Genomic DNA, 14,903 nt, shown 5'->3' on the forward strand with positions numbered 1-14,903 from the left:
GATAACCATTTATTAAGCTCCTAGTACCTATCAGGCACTGTGCTAAGCACTGGGGATACAAAAAGAGGCAAAAGACAGTCCCTTCCCCAAGCAAGTCACATTCTAACAGAAGAGACAATAAACACATATACAAACAAGCCACACAGGAGAAATAGAGGGAAATAACAGAGGGAAGGCACTGGAAATAAGAGGGGTTGGGAAAGGCTTCCCGTGGAAGATGGGGTTTTAGTTGGGACTTAGAAGAAGCCAGTAGGTGGAGATGAGGAGTAAGGGCAAGGTAAAGGGGCCAGACAGAGAAAATGGCTAGTGCCAAGAGATGGACTAGATTGTTGATGGAAGAGCAAGGAGACTGTGTCAGAAAACTTAGTCTCCTGCCTTAATTCTGTCCTCTGTCTGGGCCTGTTTCCCTGTCTGTAAAATGGAGGATGATGATACCAACCCTAGATACCTCATAGCTGTTGAAAAGATCAAATGAAATCCTCTATATGAAGGCATTTTGTAAATTGTATAATGCTTTATAATTAATAGTAATGTTACTCCCTTCTTATAATGTCTTCCAATGGTCTTTCATACAATTTTTAGTTTGCACCTTCCAACTTAACACTAGTTTATCTATTTCTGATCTATACCTATTCCTAAGAAGAATATGAAACAGCTTGATGTAGCAGAGAAGGCAGCTGTGTCACTGTAAAAAGAGTGTTACTGGGATTAAGGAGTTTCTAGTCCCAGCTCCATTGCCCTCCGGAAGTCTCTGGGTCCCCTTTGCCTCCTGTACACAGTGGGGTCGAAGTATATGTAGATGCTCTCTCCCATTCATTCCTAATTGTTGATGGTTCTTTGCTCATACCCTGTGCTAGCCAGTTCTCCGGTGGCCTCATGAGCATCTCCTCTCACCCATCAGAATCAGCTGCTTGTAGTTATGCATCTTCTGATTCAGACCGAGCACCTAGAAAAGTGAATGCTGGGTGCCAAGCACAGTTGGTGCCCAGTAACCATTTGTTCAAAATAACAAAATCACACACACACAGAGCTGTTAAATAGAACACATTTAACATGAGCAGCACCTTGGACAATACCTGGGCACACTGGGAGAGCATTTACAAAGCACTTGAGGCTTGGCAAATCTCTTCATATCTCATATGACATGTCATCTCATTTGATGCTGACAGCAACCCTGAGAAGTAGATACTATTATTCTCATTTTGTAGATGAAGAAATTGAAGCTAAGAGAGGTTAAAGGCCTTGCTTGGGTCTTATCTAATAATAAGGGTCATATCTGAGGTGGAACTTGAACTCAGGTCTTCCTGACTCCAGGTTGGGTGCTCCTACCAACTGTGTTATCAGGCAGCAGCGGGGCTCTGGGCAAGTCACTTAATTTCAGTTTCTTCATCTATAGAATGGGTATAATAACAGCACCTACCTCCCAGGGTTGTTGTGAGGATCCAATATGATAACTGTAAAATGCTTAGCACTCAGAAATTGCTATATAAATGTTAGCTATTATTAGGTCCACCTCCCTCATTTTACAGATAGGAAAACTGAGGCCCGGGGGAGGTTGGGGGTGGGGAAGTGACTAGCCCAACATCACAGAGCTGTCAGTGGCTCTAATATTCTCGGACCAGATGCTCACCCACGTAACCTCACATAACCCTCGCTTGTCCCCAGGGCTGAGGACTGGACGGGGCGGGGGGAGGGGAGGGACACTCCTCCAAGCGAAACTGATCCCACAGTGGAGGGAGGTGGCTTGGGGGTAGGGAAAAGGAGGTGGCCGTGGACGGAACCAGCCTGGGAACCTTGGTCTGAATTCTGGCTTTGATCCTCGTTGTCGGACTTCGGCCAAGTCCCGGAACCTCTCTGAGCGTCTCCCTGCACCCGTGCAAGGCCCCCGGGGGGGGGGGGGGGAGTGCAGTCTAATCATCTTATTCCTCGACCACACGTCCGGCCGTCCGGCCCTACCCCTTTAAGAACGAATCTCCACCCGCTTAGAAGGGGAGGGGCGCCGTCCTAGCCGGCAGCTCCTCCCCGTCTCGCTGGCGCGCACCTCCCAACCCGGTTCCGCCGCTGCTGCCGCCGCCGCCGCCACCGCCGCCCCCTGCAGCCAGGCGTTTCCTGCGCCTCCCTCCGGACGCCCCGCAGGTGGGTAAGTTGGTTTCGTCCATGCACCAGTTTCCCCCCTCCCCCCACCCAGGGACCCGGGCCTCCCTCCCCTGGGGCCGGCGGTGGCATCGCCCGGCGGAGCACGCGAGCTGCTGGGCTAGTCCATGTGATTCAGCCCTGGCAGGGGGAGCGGGGATGGGCCGGGCTTGAGTGGGACACTGGGGCTGCGGCACACCTCACCCTCTCCCCCCACTCCCCAGGTTCTGTGCAGAGGTCTGACCCAACCAACCTTTTTACTTAGCTCTCAACCGCGTCCCTGCCTTCAGGCCCGAGCCACTTCCGGGAGGAAGGCCGGGAGGGGAGGGGCGGACCGGTCCACTGGGGGCGTGCCTGGACCATGGGGCGGCATCCCCAGATGATTGTCACCTTTTGCATTCAGGCCTTACCTGGTCACCTGACCTTGCGCCCCACCCGGAACCCTGAGCCTCCGCATCATGGTGAGACCTACCCGCCCCCCTCCCCAATCTTCCCCTCCCTCTCCTTCCTTCCCCCTCCCTTTCTCCAATGGACCGCTCCTCCCTGACCCCTGACCTTTAAGGTAACTTGCCTCTCTGACCTCTGATCCCAACCCTTCGGGCTTCTCCTAAACCGCCGAAGCTCAGAGAGGGAGCCTGCAGCCCTGGGGTCCAGAGCTGGCCTCCCTTCAGCACCTGGCACTTGGGAGGCGACCATGGACGGCACTGGGGATCCTGGAGGCTTCAGAGGCAGGGCCTCGACGTCGTCCCCCTTCATTTATCCGCAGCACGGCCGCCTGAAGGTGAAGACCACCGAGGAGCAGGCCGAGGCCAAGCGGGTGGAGCGGGAGCAGAAGCTGAAGCTGTACCAGGAGGCCACCGAGGCCATCTTCCAGAAGGTGGAAGCCCCCCAACTCCCGCCCTGGTCCCTCGACCCCCTGGGGTGGGGGGGACAGCAGAGAGTGTGTCGGTTTGGGGGGAGATAGAATGACCGGGGCAGGACCACCGAACAGGGGTGTCCCCTTGGTTGCAGCGACAGGAGGGCCAGCTGGATGAATCTGTCTTGGAGCTGACCAGCCAAATCCTGGGGGCGAACCCCGACTTTGCCACCCTGTGGAATTGCCGGCGGGAGGTGCTGATGAAACTGGAGACTCAGAAGTGCGTTCCTTCCTTTTGGGGGGGCAGGGCTCCCCTTCCCCAGGGTCATCCCTGCCCTTGACCCAGGACCTCGGGAATGGTAGTAGTCCAGGACGAGGGGCCAGGTGTGGTTTCTCATCCCTGCTGCTGGACAGCCCGAGGCTCGTGGTACAGTCCACTTGAGATTGGATATTCACCCTCAGTCTGGTGCTAAGACCCTGCAGACAGACCTGGAATGTACTTCCAGGCTGGGTGTGTGATAGGGAGGACCAGACTCCCCAAAACGAGGGATGGTGATGTTGACATTGGGTTATAGTACAGAGAACAGGGTTTCTGGGCAATAGGTAGTAAGTATCAGCAGTATGGCCTCGAATTGGAGATTTAGGAAGAGACTTGAGATTCACCAATTATCACCGTCTTGGCCTAGGTCCCCTGAGGAGTTTTCAGCCCTAGTGACAGCCGAACTAGGGTTTTTGGAGAGTTGCTTACGGGTGAATCCCAAGTCCTATGGAACCTGGCATCATCGATGCTGGCTACTTGGCCGCCTGCCTGAACCCAATTGGACCCATGAGCTGGAATTGTGTGCCAAGTTTCTAGAAGCTGATGAACGTAACTGTACGTGCCCCACAAATTTACCTGATTTCTTACACCCCATCCCACCCTTATCCAAACAAGAGAGTGTGGGATGGGACTCCTGAGCTGGTTGGTAGAGTGACAGTTGAGTAGATTTCTGCATGTATGATATGTTCCCATAGGACCAGATAACACCACAGTTGATAATTCTGGGGCAGCTAGGTGGTACAATGCACCAGCCCTGGATTCAGGAGGACCTGAGTTCAAATCCAGCCCCAGACACTTGACACTAGCTGTGTGACCCTGGGCAAGTCACTTAACCCTCATTGCCCCACCAAAAAAACAAACAAAGATAATTCTGGAAGCTAGGAGTAGGGGGTGCCTCCTCCTAGCCCCTGGGTCTGAGATACATTGCCATCCACAGTTCATTGCTGGGATTACCGGCGGTTTGTGGCCCAAAATGCAGCTGTGCCACCAGCAGAGGAGCTAGCCTTTACTGACAGCCTCATTACTCGAAATTTCTCCAACTACTCCTCCTGGCACTACCGATCTTGCCTCCTGCCCAAGCTGCAGCCAATTCCAGATTCTCGGCCACCAGGACGCCTTCCTGAAGATATTCTACTACGAGGTGAGTGTGAGTGGGGCAGGGTTGGAGGGGTGGGGTGGCGCATAAGAATCAAATGGAAAGAAGGGAGGGGTAAAGACTGGTAGGTCCCAGATAACCTCCAAATCATCACTGTCTGGTTCAGAAATAGAGAGGTTACAGGTAAGAGGGAAGGATAGATAGAAACCTGGAGTCCAGGAATCATAGAATCAGGGCAGAGAAAAGTGAAATTCTGAGGTCAGTCAGTAGTTATTGAGCTACCTGTTACAAGGTTAGCAATGTGCTAGGTATTGTGGATTGATAATATAGAAACAGAAAAGCCCTTGAGCTTACCACTTAACTTGAGAGACAAGAAACAAAATATATCAAACAATATTGAATGATCCAGAACAACATATACCTGAGTGTTGAATAGTATGGTACAGACTCTAAGACCAGTTTAAGGGAAAGAGAGGTCAATGCCTACAGTCCCAAAGGTCAGTGAGCTAGATGAGGGGCCTGGTTCTCGGAAGGGAGTTGGGGAGAAGAGAGGCAGTGGAACTGTTAGGTTGAGTTAGTCAGGCTCCTGGGTCTTAACTTCAGCTTCCTTTTTTTTATGTTTCTTGGAGAGCTGGAGCTGGTCCAGAATGCCTTCTTCACAGATCCCAATGACCAGAGTGCCTGGTTCTATCACAGATGGCTCCTGGGTCGAGGTAAGGAATTGGAGGTTTGCCTGATAGTTTGAGGTGAGGGTGTGGGAAGGCTGCAGAGAAGATTATGAACTATTTGGGCATCAAGGGAAGTGAATCAGAAATGAGTGCCACTTCCTCACCCTACTGCCTTTTTACTCCTGGCCCCCATAGCTGACCCTCAGGATGCCATTCGCTGCCTCCATGTGAGCCGGAATGAGGCCTGTTTGACTGTCTGCTTCTCTCGGCCCATAATTGTGAGTTCTTGCTATATACATGAGAGGAGAAGGGAGAGAAAAGAGTAAAGTATGTGTATGCGGGAGCAGTGGGAGATGGGGCTTATCTGTTGCCTACCTTTTGTTTTCTTACATAGGTGGACCCTGGTGCAGAGACTGTGATGCTGCTGGTGGATGAGTCTCCCCTATTGGTAGACTGGAGGACACCAGATGGCAGAAACCGGCCCAACCATGTCTGGGTATCCCCTTCCCTTCACTCAAGAAAAAACACACACACACACACACACACACACACACACACACACACACACGGGGTTCAGCTTTGACTTGGGGCTGAAAAATTGGTGGATTCTATAGTATTTCCTTGACCTAGCTTATTCTAGCTGTGTGACCTGCCAACTGACTCCTTTAATGGCCATTCCTCTCAACATTCATTCATCCTGATGTGGGGTGATGTCCGGAAGGAGTGTGTGCTTTACAAAGGTAATACAGATCTTCCTAGTCCCACTCCCCCTTCTCTTCACCCAGTTCACCACTACTTCTCCAAGTCTTTTAGAGGCATTCTACCTGAAAATAATCTTTCCCTATACAAATTTTCCCAGAGTATTTTATTTGACTCTCATTTGCCCCTATTGCAGTCTACCTTGTTTGTGTACATGTGTAAATTCCTTGCTCTGTTAGATTGTAAGCTCCTTGAGGAGAGGGACTGTGCTGTTTTCTGTTTCATCTTCATCTTCATATTTCCAATTTTTAGGAAAGTGCCTTGCATATAATAGGCTTTTAATAAATGTGTAGCCCCATGTACCCTGTCCCCACCAAATTCTTTCATTCCTCCAACCCCTTCTCACAGACTCCCTTCCTTTGTCCTAATCTGTCCCCTAGATCGAAGAGAAAGTTGGTGCCAAGACTCTGCCACAGATGAGCAACTGTTCAGGTGATGGGGGAGATAAAAAAGGGTCACATCTGGGGGAATGTGTGTACTGGGGGATTGTGGAGCTGGCACAAAGGTCTAAAAACTTGGGGGCAGTCATTTTCTAGGATACTTGAGGCTCTGGGGTATAGGAAGGTGAGAAAAAGCAGGTATGTGGTCCTCATCCCTCCCCTGCTCTGCCCACCTGTCAGAACGGAGCTATCGGTGGAGAAGTCAACTGTGTTACAGTCGGAGCTGGAGTCCTGTAAGGAGCTGCAGGACCTGGAACCAGACAACAAATGTGAGGTCCCTCTCTACCCCCAAGAGCCTGCCCCTTCAGGGAGCTCCCTCTCCTGGAGACCTTGCCTCTCCTGATCGATGGATCTTGGGCAGTGGGAAGAGTTAGACAGGAGGAGGAACTAGGGATAGACTGTCTGCCCTGCTCCCTCCCCCACCACCACCATCCTCACTCTCAGGGTGCCTGTTGACTATCATTCTGCTGATGCGGGCACTGGATCCGCTGGTGTATGAGAAGGACACTCTGAAGTATTTTCAGACCCTCAAGGTAAGTGGCAAGAGCACAAGAGAAGCAAGCCCAGGAATTAAGGGTTAGGGCTCATTTAGGGCCCTGAGGCAGCACATGGAAGGGTGGGGAATGGGAGTAGTCAGTTGACCCCCATCCGTCCATCCCTCCTGCAAGGTAGTGGACCCAATGCGGGCTTCATACCTGGATGATCTTCGAAGCAAGTTCTTGATGGAGAACCACATCCTCAGGATGGAGTATGCTGAAGTTCGAGTGCTGGACCTGTCTTACAAGGTATGGCTGCCCCATCCCCAACAGTCTCACTCATCCCCCTTGCTCATGAATCTCCTTTGGCCCAGGCCCATACCTTACTCCTTGTCCTCCTACTGACTTAGTCCTTACTGACACTCAGAAAACTCATCCACACTCTGAGCTTTTCTTTTAAAAAAAAAATAATTTATTAAGCACCTGGCACTGAGGATTGTATATGAAACCTTGAATCTGTCACTTTGCTTTTAAAAAACATACATTGGGGGGCAGCCAGGTGGCGCAGTGGATAGAGCACCGGCCCTGGAGTCAGGAGTACCTGAGTTCAAATCCGGCCTCAGACAAGTACTTAACACTTACTAGCTGTGTGACCCTGGGCAAGTCACTTAACCCCAATTGCCTCACTAAAAAAACAAAAACAAAAACAAAAAAACATATATTGGGGCAGCTAGGTGGCGCAGTGGATAAAGCACCGGCCCTGGATTCAGGAGTACCTGAATTCAAATCCGGCCTCAGACACTTGACACTTACTAGTTGTGTGACCCTGGGCAAGTCACTTAACCCCCACTGCCTTGCAAAACTTAAAAAAACAAACAAACCATATATTAACTTAACAAGAGAGTAACAAAATAACCCTGTTTATGTTCTCTTTTGAACTTTTTTCTTGCGTGTATTTTTAAATCCTTTAGATTCTTTTATTCCTTTCTCTCTCTCTCTCTTTTTTTTTTTTGGATTTCTAACACTACACACTCAATCATTCTCCCTTGTAAACACATTAGTGCAGTTAAATCAACATATTGATCATGTATGAAAATGTAGGTCTCCACAAAATTAAACAACAGAGAAAGTAACACAAAGTATGCTTCACTCTACATTCACAGTTTATCCAGCTCTCTTCTTTCTTTTTTTTTTTTTTTTTTTGGTGAGGCAATTGGGGTTAAGTGACTTGCCTAGGGTCACACAGCTAGTAAGTGTCAAGTGTCTGAGGTTGGATTTGAACTCAGGTCCTCCTGAATCCAGGGCCAGTGCTTTATCCACTGCACCACCTAGCTGCCCCTATATCCAGCTCTCTTCTAGAGGTGGGATGATAACATCTTTCATTATGGGTCCTCAGCCCTCAAATCTTAGGCCTCAGAACCCAGACTTAGGGAAGATTTTCAAACATAGTTGGTTCCCATCCTTTGTGACTTACCTTGGGATTTTGGGGGTGCTATTACTGAATACATTCTAGTTATAAAAATGACTTATGGCCATATGTAGGGGATTGGGTCAAATAACCTCCCATCCAGTTGTCTTGATTCCATGATTAGCTTCCAAGGAGGAGGAGGTAGAAAGAGGATGTTTTTTATGCTTTTAAAGAAAATGTAGGTCTCTGGATAAAGCACTGGTCCTGGATTCAGGAGGACCTGAGTTCAAATCCGGCCCTAGACACTTGACATTTACTAGCTGTGTGACCCTGCGCAAGTCACTTTACTCTCATTGCCCTGCAAAAAAAAGAAAAAATGTAGGGCTCATTTTGAGCCTCTGATCTAGCACCTCTTTGCCCAAAGGAGGCATGCTTCATCTTCAGGCATTTATTTGTTTTCCTGGTTCTCTGCATTTCACTCTTCATAAGTTCATACAATTCTTCTCAAGTTTCTCTGAATTCTTTTTTTTATATCTTATGATGTAATAATATTCCATTATTTGCATAATATAAGTTTTTCAGCCACATCCCTATTGATTGGTGCCCACTTTGTTTTTAGTTCAAGTACTGCTTTAAGTATTTTTTTACAATGTTCTTTACTTTCCTTCTAACCTCAGTTGACTCCTAAAACTTTCTCTCTTCTCTCTCTGAATTATCTAATGTATATAATATCTTTTTTTTTATATATATAATATCTTCTGATTAGTATTTAAGCTCCTTGAGGACAGGGACTGTTTTTGCTTTTTCTTTATATCTTCAAAACATAGCATGGTCCCTATCATAAAGTAAGTAATGCTTGTTTGATGATTGATTCATCTCTAATTATGAATGTATAACTACTGATTAGAGTTTTCCATTTGTCTAAAACTGAATTTATCACCTTTCCACTCAAGTCATTTCCCCTCCTAGCTTCCCTGTTTCTGCCAATGGTCATTCTTCTGCCCAATTTTAAGACTTTGACATCATTTTATCCTTCTTCTCTCCTTCTTCCCCCCCCCCCTGCCCCCCAATTATCCAATGATTGTCTCAGGTCTTCCTCTGAATTTTCTTATATCTATCCCTTTCCCACTATTTCTATCACTACAACCCTCATTCAGGCCCTTTTTACCTGGACTATAGTAATAACTTAACTGCTCTCTTAGGGTCCCTCCACATCAGATGGGTCATATTCATAGCCCAAAAGCAGCAAAACTGCCATGTATGCAAAATGTAATTGGAAAAAAAAATGTAATTGGGAAATATCTAACAAAATACATACAAATTCAATACAACATGGATAATGGTAATTTGTGGTTATCATGGGGCTAGCAGAAACTTGTCTGTTGGAGTTTGATCCCACTGCTCCACATCATTGCTGGATTATTCTTCTAAAAATGTCATTTTAATCATGTCACTCTCCTGCTCAGAAATTCTTTTTGTTTGTTGTTCAACCCTGCGATTTCACAGGTATTGGTTAACCTACTTAACCCTATGTAACTCTATTGTTACCTACTGTGTGCCAGACATTGTACTAGGCCCCCTGAGGACACAGGTACAATGAATGAAACAATTTCTGTTTGTTTTGTTTTGTTTTTGGTGAGGCAGTTGGGGTTAAGTGACTTGCCCAGGGTCACACAGCTAGTAAGTGTTAAGTGTCTGAGGCCGGATTTGAACTCAGGTCCTCCTGAATCCAGGGCCAGTGCTCTATCCACTGCACCACCTAGCTGCCCCAACAATTTCTGTTTTAAGGAGCTTCTGTTCTACTGAGGAGATAACAGGAATGAATATGCAGGCATATAGAGAATAAACATAAGGAGAATAAATACAAAGAAGTTCTATTGAAGGAGCCGCATTGAAGTTTGAGAGGAGGAGGGGCACCAGGAAAGGCTTTGTGGGAAAGCAGAAGGTAGTGCTTGAACTGGATCTTGAAGGAAGAGGTGGCCGGAAGGAGGAGGAGATAGGAGGAACAACTAATACAGAGGCACAGGTTCAGTAAAGAGAGTCCTGAGTGAGGTAGGGACAGAGACGAGGCCAGCTTGGCTGATTGCAGAATGTAGAGGGTTGGAAAAAGAGGTCTGCCTTGGTTGTGAAAGCTAAATAGAGAAGGGACTGTTTTATCTTAGAGGCAGGAAGAGCCACTGGAGTTTGAAAGTGTTGTGGTCAGACCCATACTTCAGGACCATCACTTTGGCATCGCTGTGGTGGATGTAAGGAAAGACTTGAGGCAGGGAGGCCAGTTAGCAGCGTGAATGAACTAGAGGCTGAACTAGCAGCCTGAACTCTGATGGTAAGATGGGTGAGTAGAGAAGGGATGGTATTTAAGAAATGTTGTGAAGATAGAGAAGCACGTTTTGCCACTGATTGGATACATGGGGTGAGAGAGAATACACAGCTGGGGATAACACCAAGGTTATGAACCTGAGAGACTAGAAGAATGGTGGTGCTTTTGACAGAAATAAACAAGTTTGGGAGAGAAATGATGGGTTGTTTTGGGGGTTTTTTTGTGGGGCCAGGGGGAGATGACTTCTTTTTAGATGTCATGAGTTTGAGATGTCTCTGGGACATGCAGTTTAAAATGTCTAGTGAAAAATCTCTGCCAGCCATACATACCATGCTCTCTCTCAAAGGTTCCCATTGCTCATAAGATAAAGTTCATGCTACTTTTCTTGACATCCAAGACTTTCCCCAGCCTACCTTTCCACCTTTATCTGCAGCTGCTTCCCAACATGAACCCTTTGCTCCAGCCAGACTGGTCTTCCCAGGGTTTCTCAAACATGTTGGGCCTGTTACAGCTACTGTACCTTTTTAGTTTTGGTGTCCCCCTGCTTGGAATACCTTTCTCCCTTCCTCTCTACCTACCTGAATCCCACCTGCTCCATCGAATCCAGTTCACACCCTCCTGCCTCTGAACTTCTCTAGCACCAGTGGCTTGGATCACTCACTGTCTGGGCAGTGAGAATGCACTGCCTTTTATTGTTTAAGAGGGAGAGTGGCGGGTTGGGGGAGTGCGACTTCTGGCAGTCTCCCCAGATTTAACTTCGTGTCACCTTCAGTCTTTGGCAAAGTATTACGGATCTAGTAGAAGCTCAATAAAATTCTGAAGGAATGACTCCCACATCAGAGCTCCCCGTCTCTGGGGACTTTCCACTAAAGTCTTCCTGGACACTACTTCCTGTCTGTCTTTTAGCCTCACTTCTCTCCTTAGGATTTGACTGTGCTCTGCCACTTGGAGCAGCTGCTGTTGGTCACTCATCTTAACCTCTCCCACAACCTGCTCAGAAGTTTGCCTCCTGCCCTGGCTATGCTGCGCTGCCTTGAGGTAAGAGATTTCTTGCTTCCTCCTTTGCCCCTTTCTCCTTTGCTTCTTCTGAGGAATCTCCTCCTGCTCCTCCCATGCTGCTGACCCTAGTGCTCCTCCATCCTTAACGCCCCAGCCATAGCCTTTCTTGTTTTCTGCTCAACAGGAGCTACCCAGCCACGGCCCTCATGAATGCCACAGTGACGCCATGCTTGCTTACATCCACTTAATCTCTTTTTAGGTCTTGCAGGCAGATGGAAATGCCATAGAGTCTGTGGAGGGCGTTGTTAATCTGCCCAGACTACAGGAGCTTTCCCTGTGTGACAACCGTATCCTAACCCCGTGGTACTTAGGCCAGAAAGTGGAGCTGGGGCTGGCACATAGAAGGGATCCAGAATGGGTAAAACAGTGCCTTGTGAATTCCCAGGAGTGTTCTTCCTGAAGAACAAAGCAGGAGTTAAAGGATTAATTAGACAGATGTTACTACTGCTTCTATTTTATGTATATGTCATTTTCATTGATTTGCCCATGTTGTATCAGACTGTGCTCTTCTTCATGTGGAAGTAGTTGTATTAAACCCAGTTATTCCGAGGGAGACAAATAGGGGGCTTCAGGAGGCCCTGTCCCCTCTCTCCCTTTGTCTCTGAAGTCAGTGTCCAACAGCAGATGCAGATCATACACAAGTGTCTGGCCACCTCTCTGAGGCGCTGGAAATGATGCCTCCATTTTCCTTGACTTGCCCGATTTAGGCCTTCAGCATGCCTCGGCCCTTCAGACTCTGGCCTCCTGCCCAAAGCTGGCCCTCCTCAGCCTGGAGCGCAACCCCCTCTGCCAGCTAGAGGCCGCTCCAGAGGAGCTGAGGGCCCTGCTACCTGGTGTGGACAGAATCCTGACCTAGGGGACTCCCCCACTACATCCCCTGGGTACCCTTCCCACCCTTGACCTTTAATTTATTTGAACTGAATAAAGGATAGAAAAACCTCCATTTGGGCTGATGAGCTACCACCGCCGTCCTTCAAGTTCTGGAGTAATGCAGAAAGGGCAGGGATTGGCCTAGAATATTAACTGGGCCTGAGGAGAACTAGAAGCAGGGAGGGAAAGGGCAAGGGCAATGACTTGTGTCTGTTTCTCTGTCCCTTGAAACTAGCCTCTGTGTCCCCTGTCCTGGAGCCCCTTCTTTGTCACCTCGCACTCGGCTTCTCTTTGCCTACTGCTAGAGACAGTGTGGCATAGGAAATGGCTTGCTGGCCTTGAGCGTCAGGAAGTCCTGGGTTCAGATTCCACCTCAGATACTAGCTGAGTGGCCGGGGTGAATTTCCTCATCTATAAAAGGTCCATGATGCCTGCATCCCCCTCACAAGATTGTTGTGAGGATGAAATAAGCTAATGTGTTTCAAGCACTTGGAAAACTTGAAAATGCTCTAGAAATGTCCCTAATTGTTGGTAGAAGTGAAACCTAGTGCCAGGAGCTACTTTTGCTAGGATTTGGGGGGGGGGGGGGCCAATGAGGGTTAAGTGACTTGCCCAGGGTCACACAGCTAGTGTCAAGTATCTGAGACTGGATTTGAACTCAGGTCCTTTTGACTCCAGGGCTGGTGCTTTATCCACTGTGCCACCTAGTTGTCCCATTGAGGAACTACTTTTGAAGGTGCCTCACATCTGCTGTGGTACAGAGGTCCCAGCTGGTGCCTGGCCCTCCTCTATCTCCATCTCTGTTCCCATCCCTGTCCTTCTCCACACACATATATACATACATACTCCTCTTTCCGGACCTACTTTCTACTTGTGACACAGTCGCTGTCTTCTGTGACCATGGCCAAGTCATGTGCCCTCATCCACAACCTCAGGGTTGGATGACATGATCCTGTGGATGGTCCAGTTCTGACATTTTATAATTTAAGCCAAAGTGACTCCCTCAGAGGGGGAAAGAGGAGGAGCTCAGACCAGAGCCCTGTGTCCAAACTTGTCATGGAATGATAAAAAAAAAAAAAAGGATTCATTGAAATGGGTGGGAAGGCTGAAAGACTAATAAAGACTGGCTTCCTAGGGAATGTCCCTGAGCTCACCTGTGTATACACACCCTGATGCTCACCAAGACTGCCCAACCTCTTCCTGTCTCCATGGCATTATATAAACACCCAACTTTGCCATTCCCCTGCAGGTCAAGTGGTTCTGACCCTGCTTATCTTTCCTGTACCATGCCTCCCCCAGCCTCAGCCTATAGGAAGATGTGGAGACTACAGGGATCAGCAGTCACGTACTTGTAGTCTGAGTTCTCTCACAGCTTAGGTTCCCAGCATAAAAACTGAGCAGAAGGGGGACCAAATGGGACTGGTTGCGGAGGTGATCTCTGGTGCACAGAAACACAAAAACAATGGGACTTGTCCCCATTCTTTTTGGATCCTCCCTTTTCTATGTCATTCAGGCTTTTTTTGCCTGCTGTTAGGACCCTTTCCCCCAGCATTTCTGGGTTCTTAGTCATTGCCCTTATGTCTTCATCCCAGATGATGTGGAAGAATGAGGCAATTAGCCAGGTGGTTCAAGAAAATGTGGAACTTTCACCAAAATGATCTAGATAATTATGCGAAGCGTCTCTGAGCCCCACAGGGATTACCTAGTCTTTCTCGTCTCTTGCTCTCTCTGCCTCTCTCTGTGTTGACTTCTAAGGTGTTGGGGAGGTGGAGTTGAGTGCATATGTAGGCAGGTGTCTGAAGCTGGTCTGTCAGGATTCCCTGAAAGAATTCCACAGCGTAGGAAAGGAGCAGCCCTCAGAGCCAATCTTCCAAATCTACTCTAAAAAAACAAATTAAAAAAATGTTTAACATCGTAGTACAAGCTAACAGGCATCAGTGCAGCTTACCAATAATTCTATAACCTCTTCTAGGTCTTAACAATTACAGTCACAGGCACAGATAACTGTCCCTATTGGCGTGTTTTACTAGAGTTGAATCTGATGTTAACCCACTTACTTGTTGGGGGAGGGCGGGTGAGTTTGTGCAGTCTGGCCTGTTGAGAACGAACTAGCTGCTCCCCAAGACAGTCACTCTCTAGGGAGGAAATCCACACACACTCGTTCTTGGGCTGGGGACACCTGAATAAATGCTGCTTCCCATTCCATGACTAGGCCTAGGGAAGCAAGGGCAAAGACCACACTGTCCTAAGAGGGTGAAACAGGTGTGGCTGGTGTGTGTGAGTAGAAGTCCCGGGGCCCGGCCGGGTGGAGGACAGCAGAGCTGGTGGAACAGGGCAAGGCAGAAGGACAGCCGGTGGAGCCAGTCTGAGTGTTAGGCCTATGATGTCACCCAACCCGCACACTCAGACTTCTCAGACATATAGCAATGGAAGCTCCACCCTGGACCTCTTCTGTCAGTTTGGCCCTTTGCAGTGAAACCCCATCTCCATCCTTTCCAG

At 48.4% G+C, this 14,903-nt stretch overlaps 1 protein-coding gene across 3 annotated transcripts; it reads left to right on the forward strand.

Annotated features, from left to right (window-relative positions):
- The first annotated feature begins 1,770 nt into the window (after positions 1-1,770).
- RABGGTA (Rab geranylgeranyltransferase subunit alpha) lies at positions 1,771-12,470 on the forward strand. 3 transcript variants are annotated; one of them, XM_043989692.1, is made up of 17 exons: positions 1,771-2,136; positions 2,537-2,594; positions 2,900-3,010; positions 3,145-3,269; positions 3,676-3,863; positions 4,246-4,449; positions 5,034-5,117; positions 5,268-5,350; positions 5,467-5,568; positions 5,713-5,812; positions 6,212-6,263; positions 6,452-6,540; positions 6,716-6,804; positions 6,940-7,056; positions 11,400-11,513; positions 11,734-11,821; positions 12,242-12,470. In XM_043989692.1, exons 2-17 carry the CDS (start codon positions 2,592-2,594, stop codon positions 12,388-12,390), a joined length of 1,698 nt encoding a protein of 565 aa, XP_043845627.1. In that variant the 5' UTR covers positions 1,771-2,136; positions 2,537-2,591; the 3' UTR covers positions 12,391-12,470. The 3 variants fall into 3 exon arrangements, with proteins under 3 accessions (XP_043845627.1, XP_043845626.1, XP_043845625.1); XM_043989691.1 differs by having other exon boundaries at positions 1,772-2,140; XM_043989690.1 differs by lacking the exons at positions 1,771-2,136; positions 2,537-2,594 and having other exon boundaries at positions 2,722-3,010.
- Positions 12,471-14,903: the final 2,433 nt, after the last annotated feature.

Source organism: Dromiciops gliroides, chromosome 2 (assembly GCF_019393635.1).
Source record: "Dromiciops gliroides isolate mDroGli1 chromosome 2, mDroGli1.pri, whole genome shotgun sequence".
Taxonomy (NCBI): Eukaryota; Metazoa; Chordata; class Mammalia; order Microbiotheria; family Microbiotheriidae; genus Dromiciops; species Dromiciops gliroides.

Bases quoted from the DNA above. Each gene is read 5' to 3' on its own strand.
- RABGGTA (XM_043989690.1), top strand. From the start codon at position 2,828: ATGGACGGCACTGGGGATCCTGGAGGCTTCAGAGGCAGGGCCTCGACG. The intron at 6,264-6,451 runs GTGATGGGGGAG...CCCACCTGTCAG, and splicing joins ACAGATGAGCAACTGTTCAG to AACGGAGCTATCGGTGGAGA. The intron at 11,514-11,733 runs GTAAGAGATTTC...ATCTCTTTTTAG, and splicing joins CTATGCTGCGCTGCCTTGAG to GTCTTGCAGGCAGATGGAAA.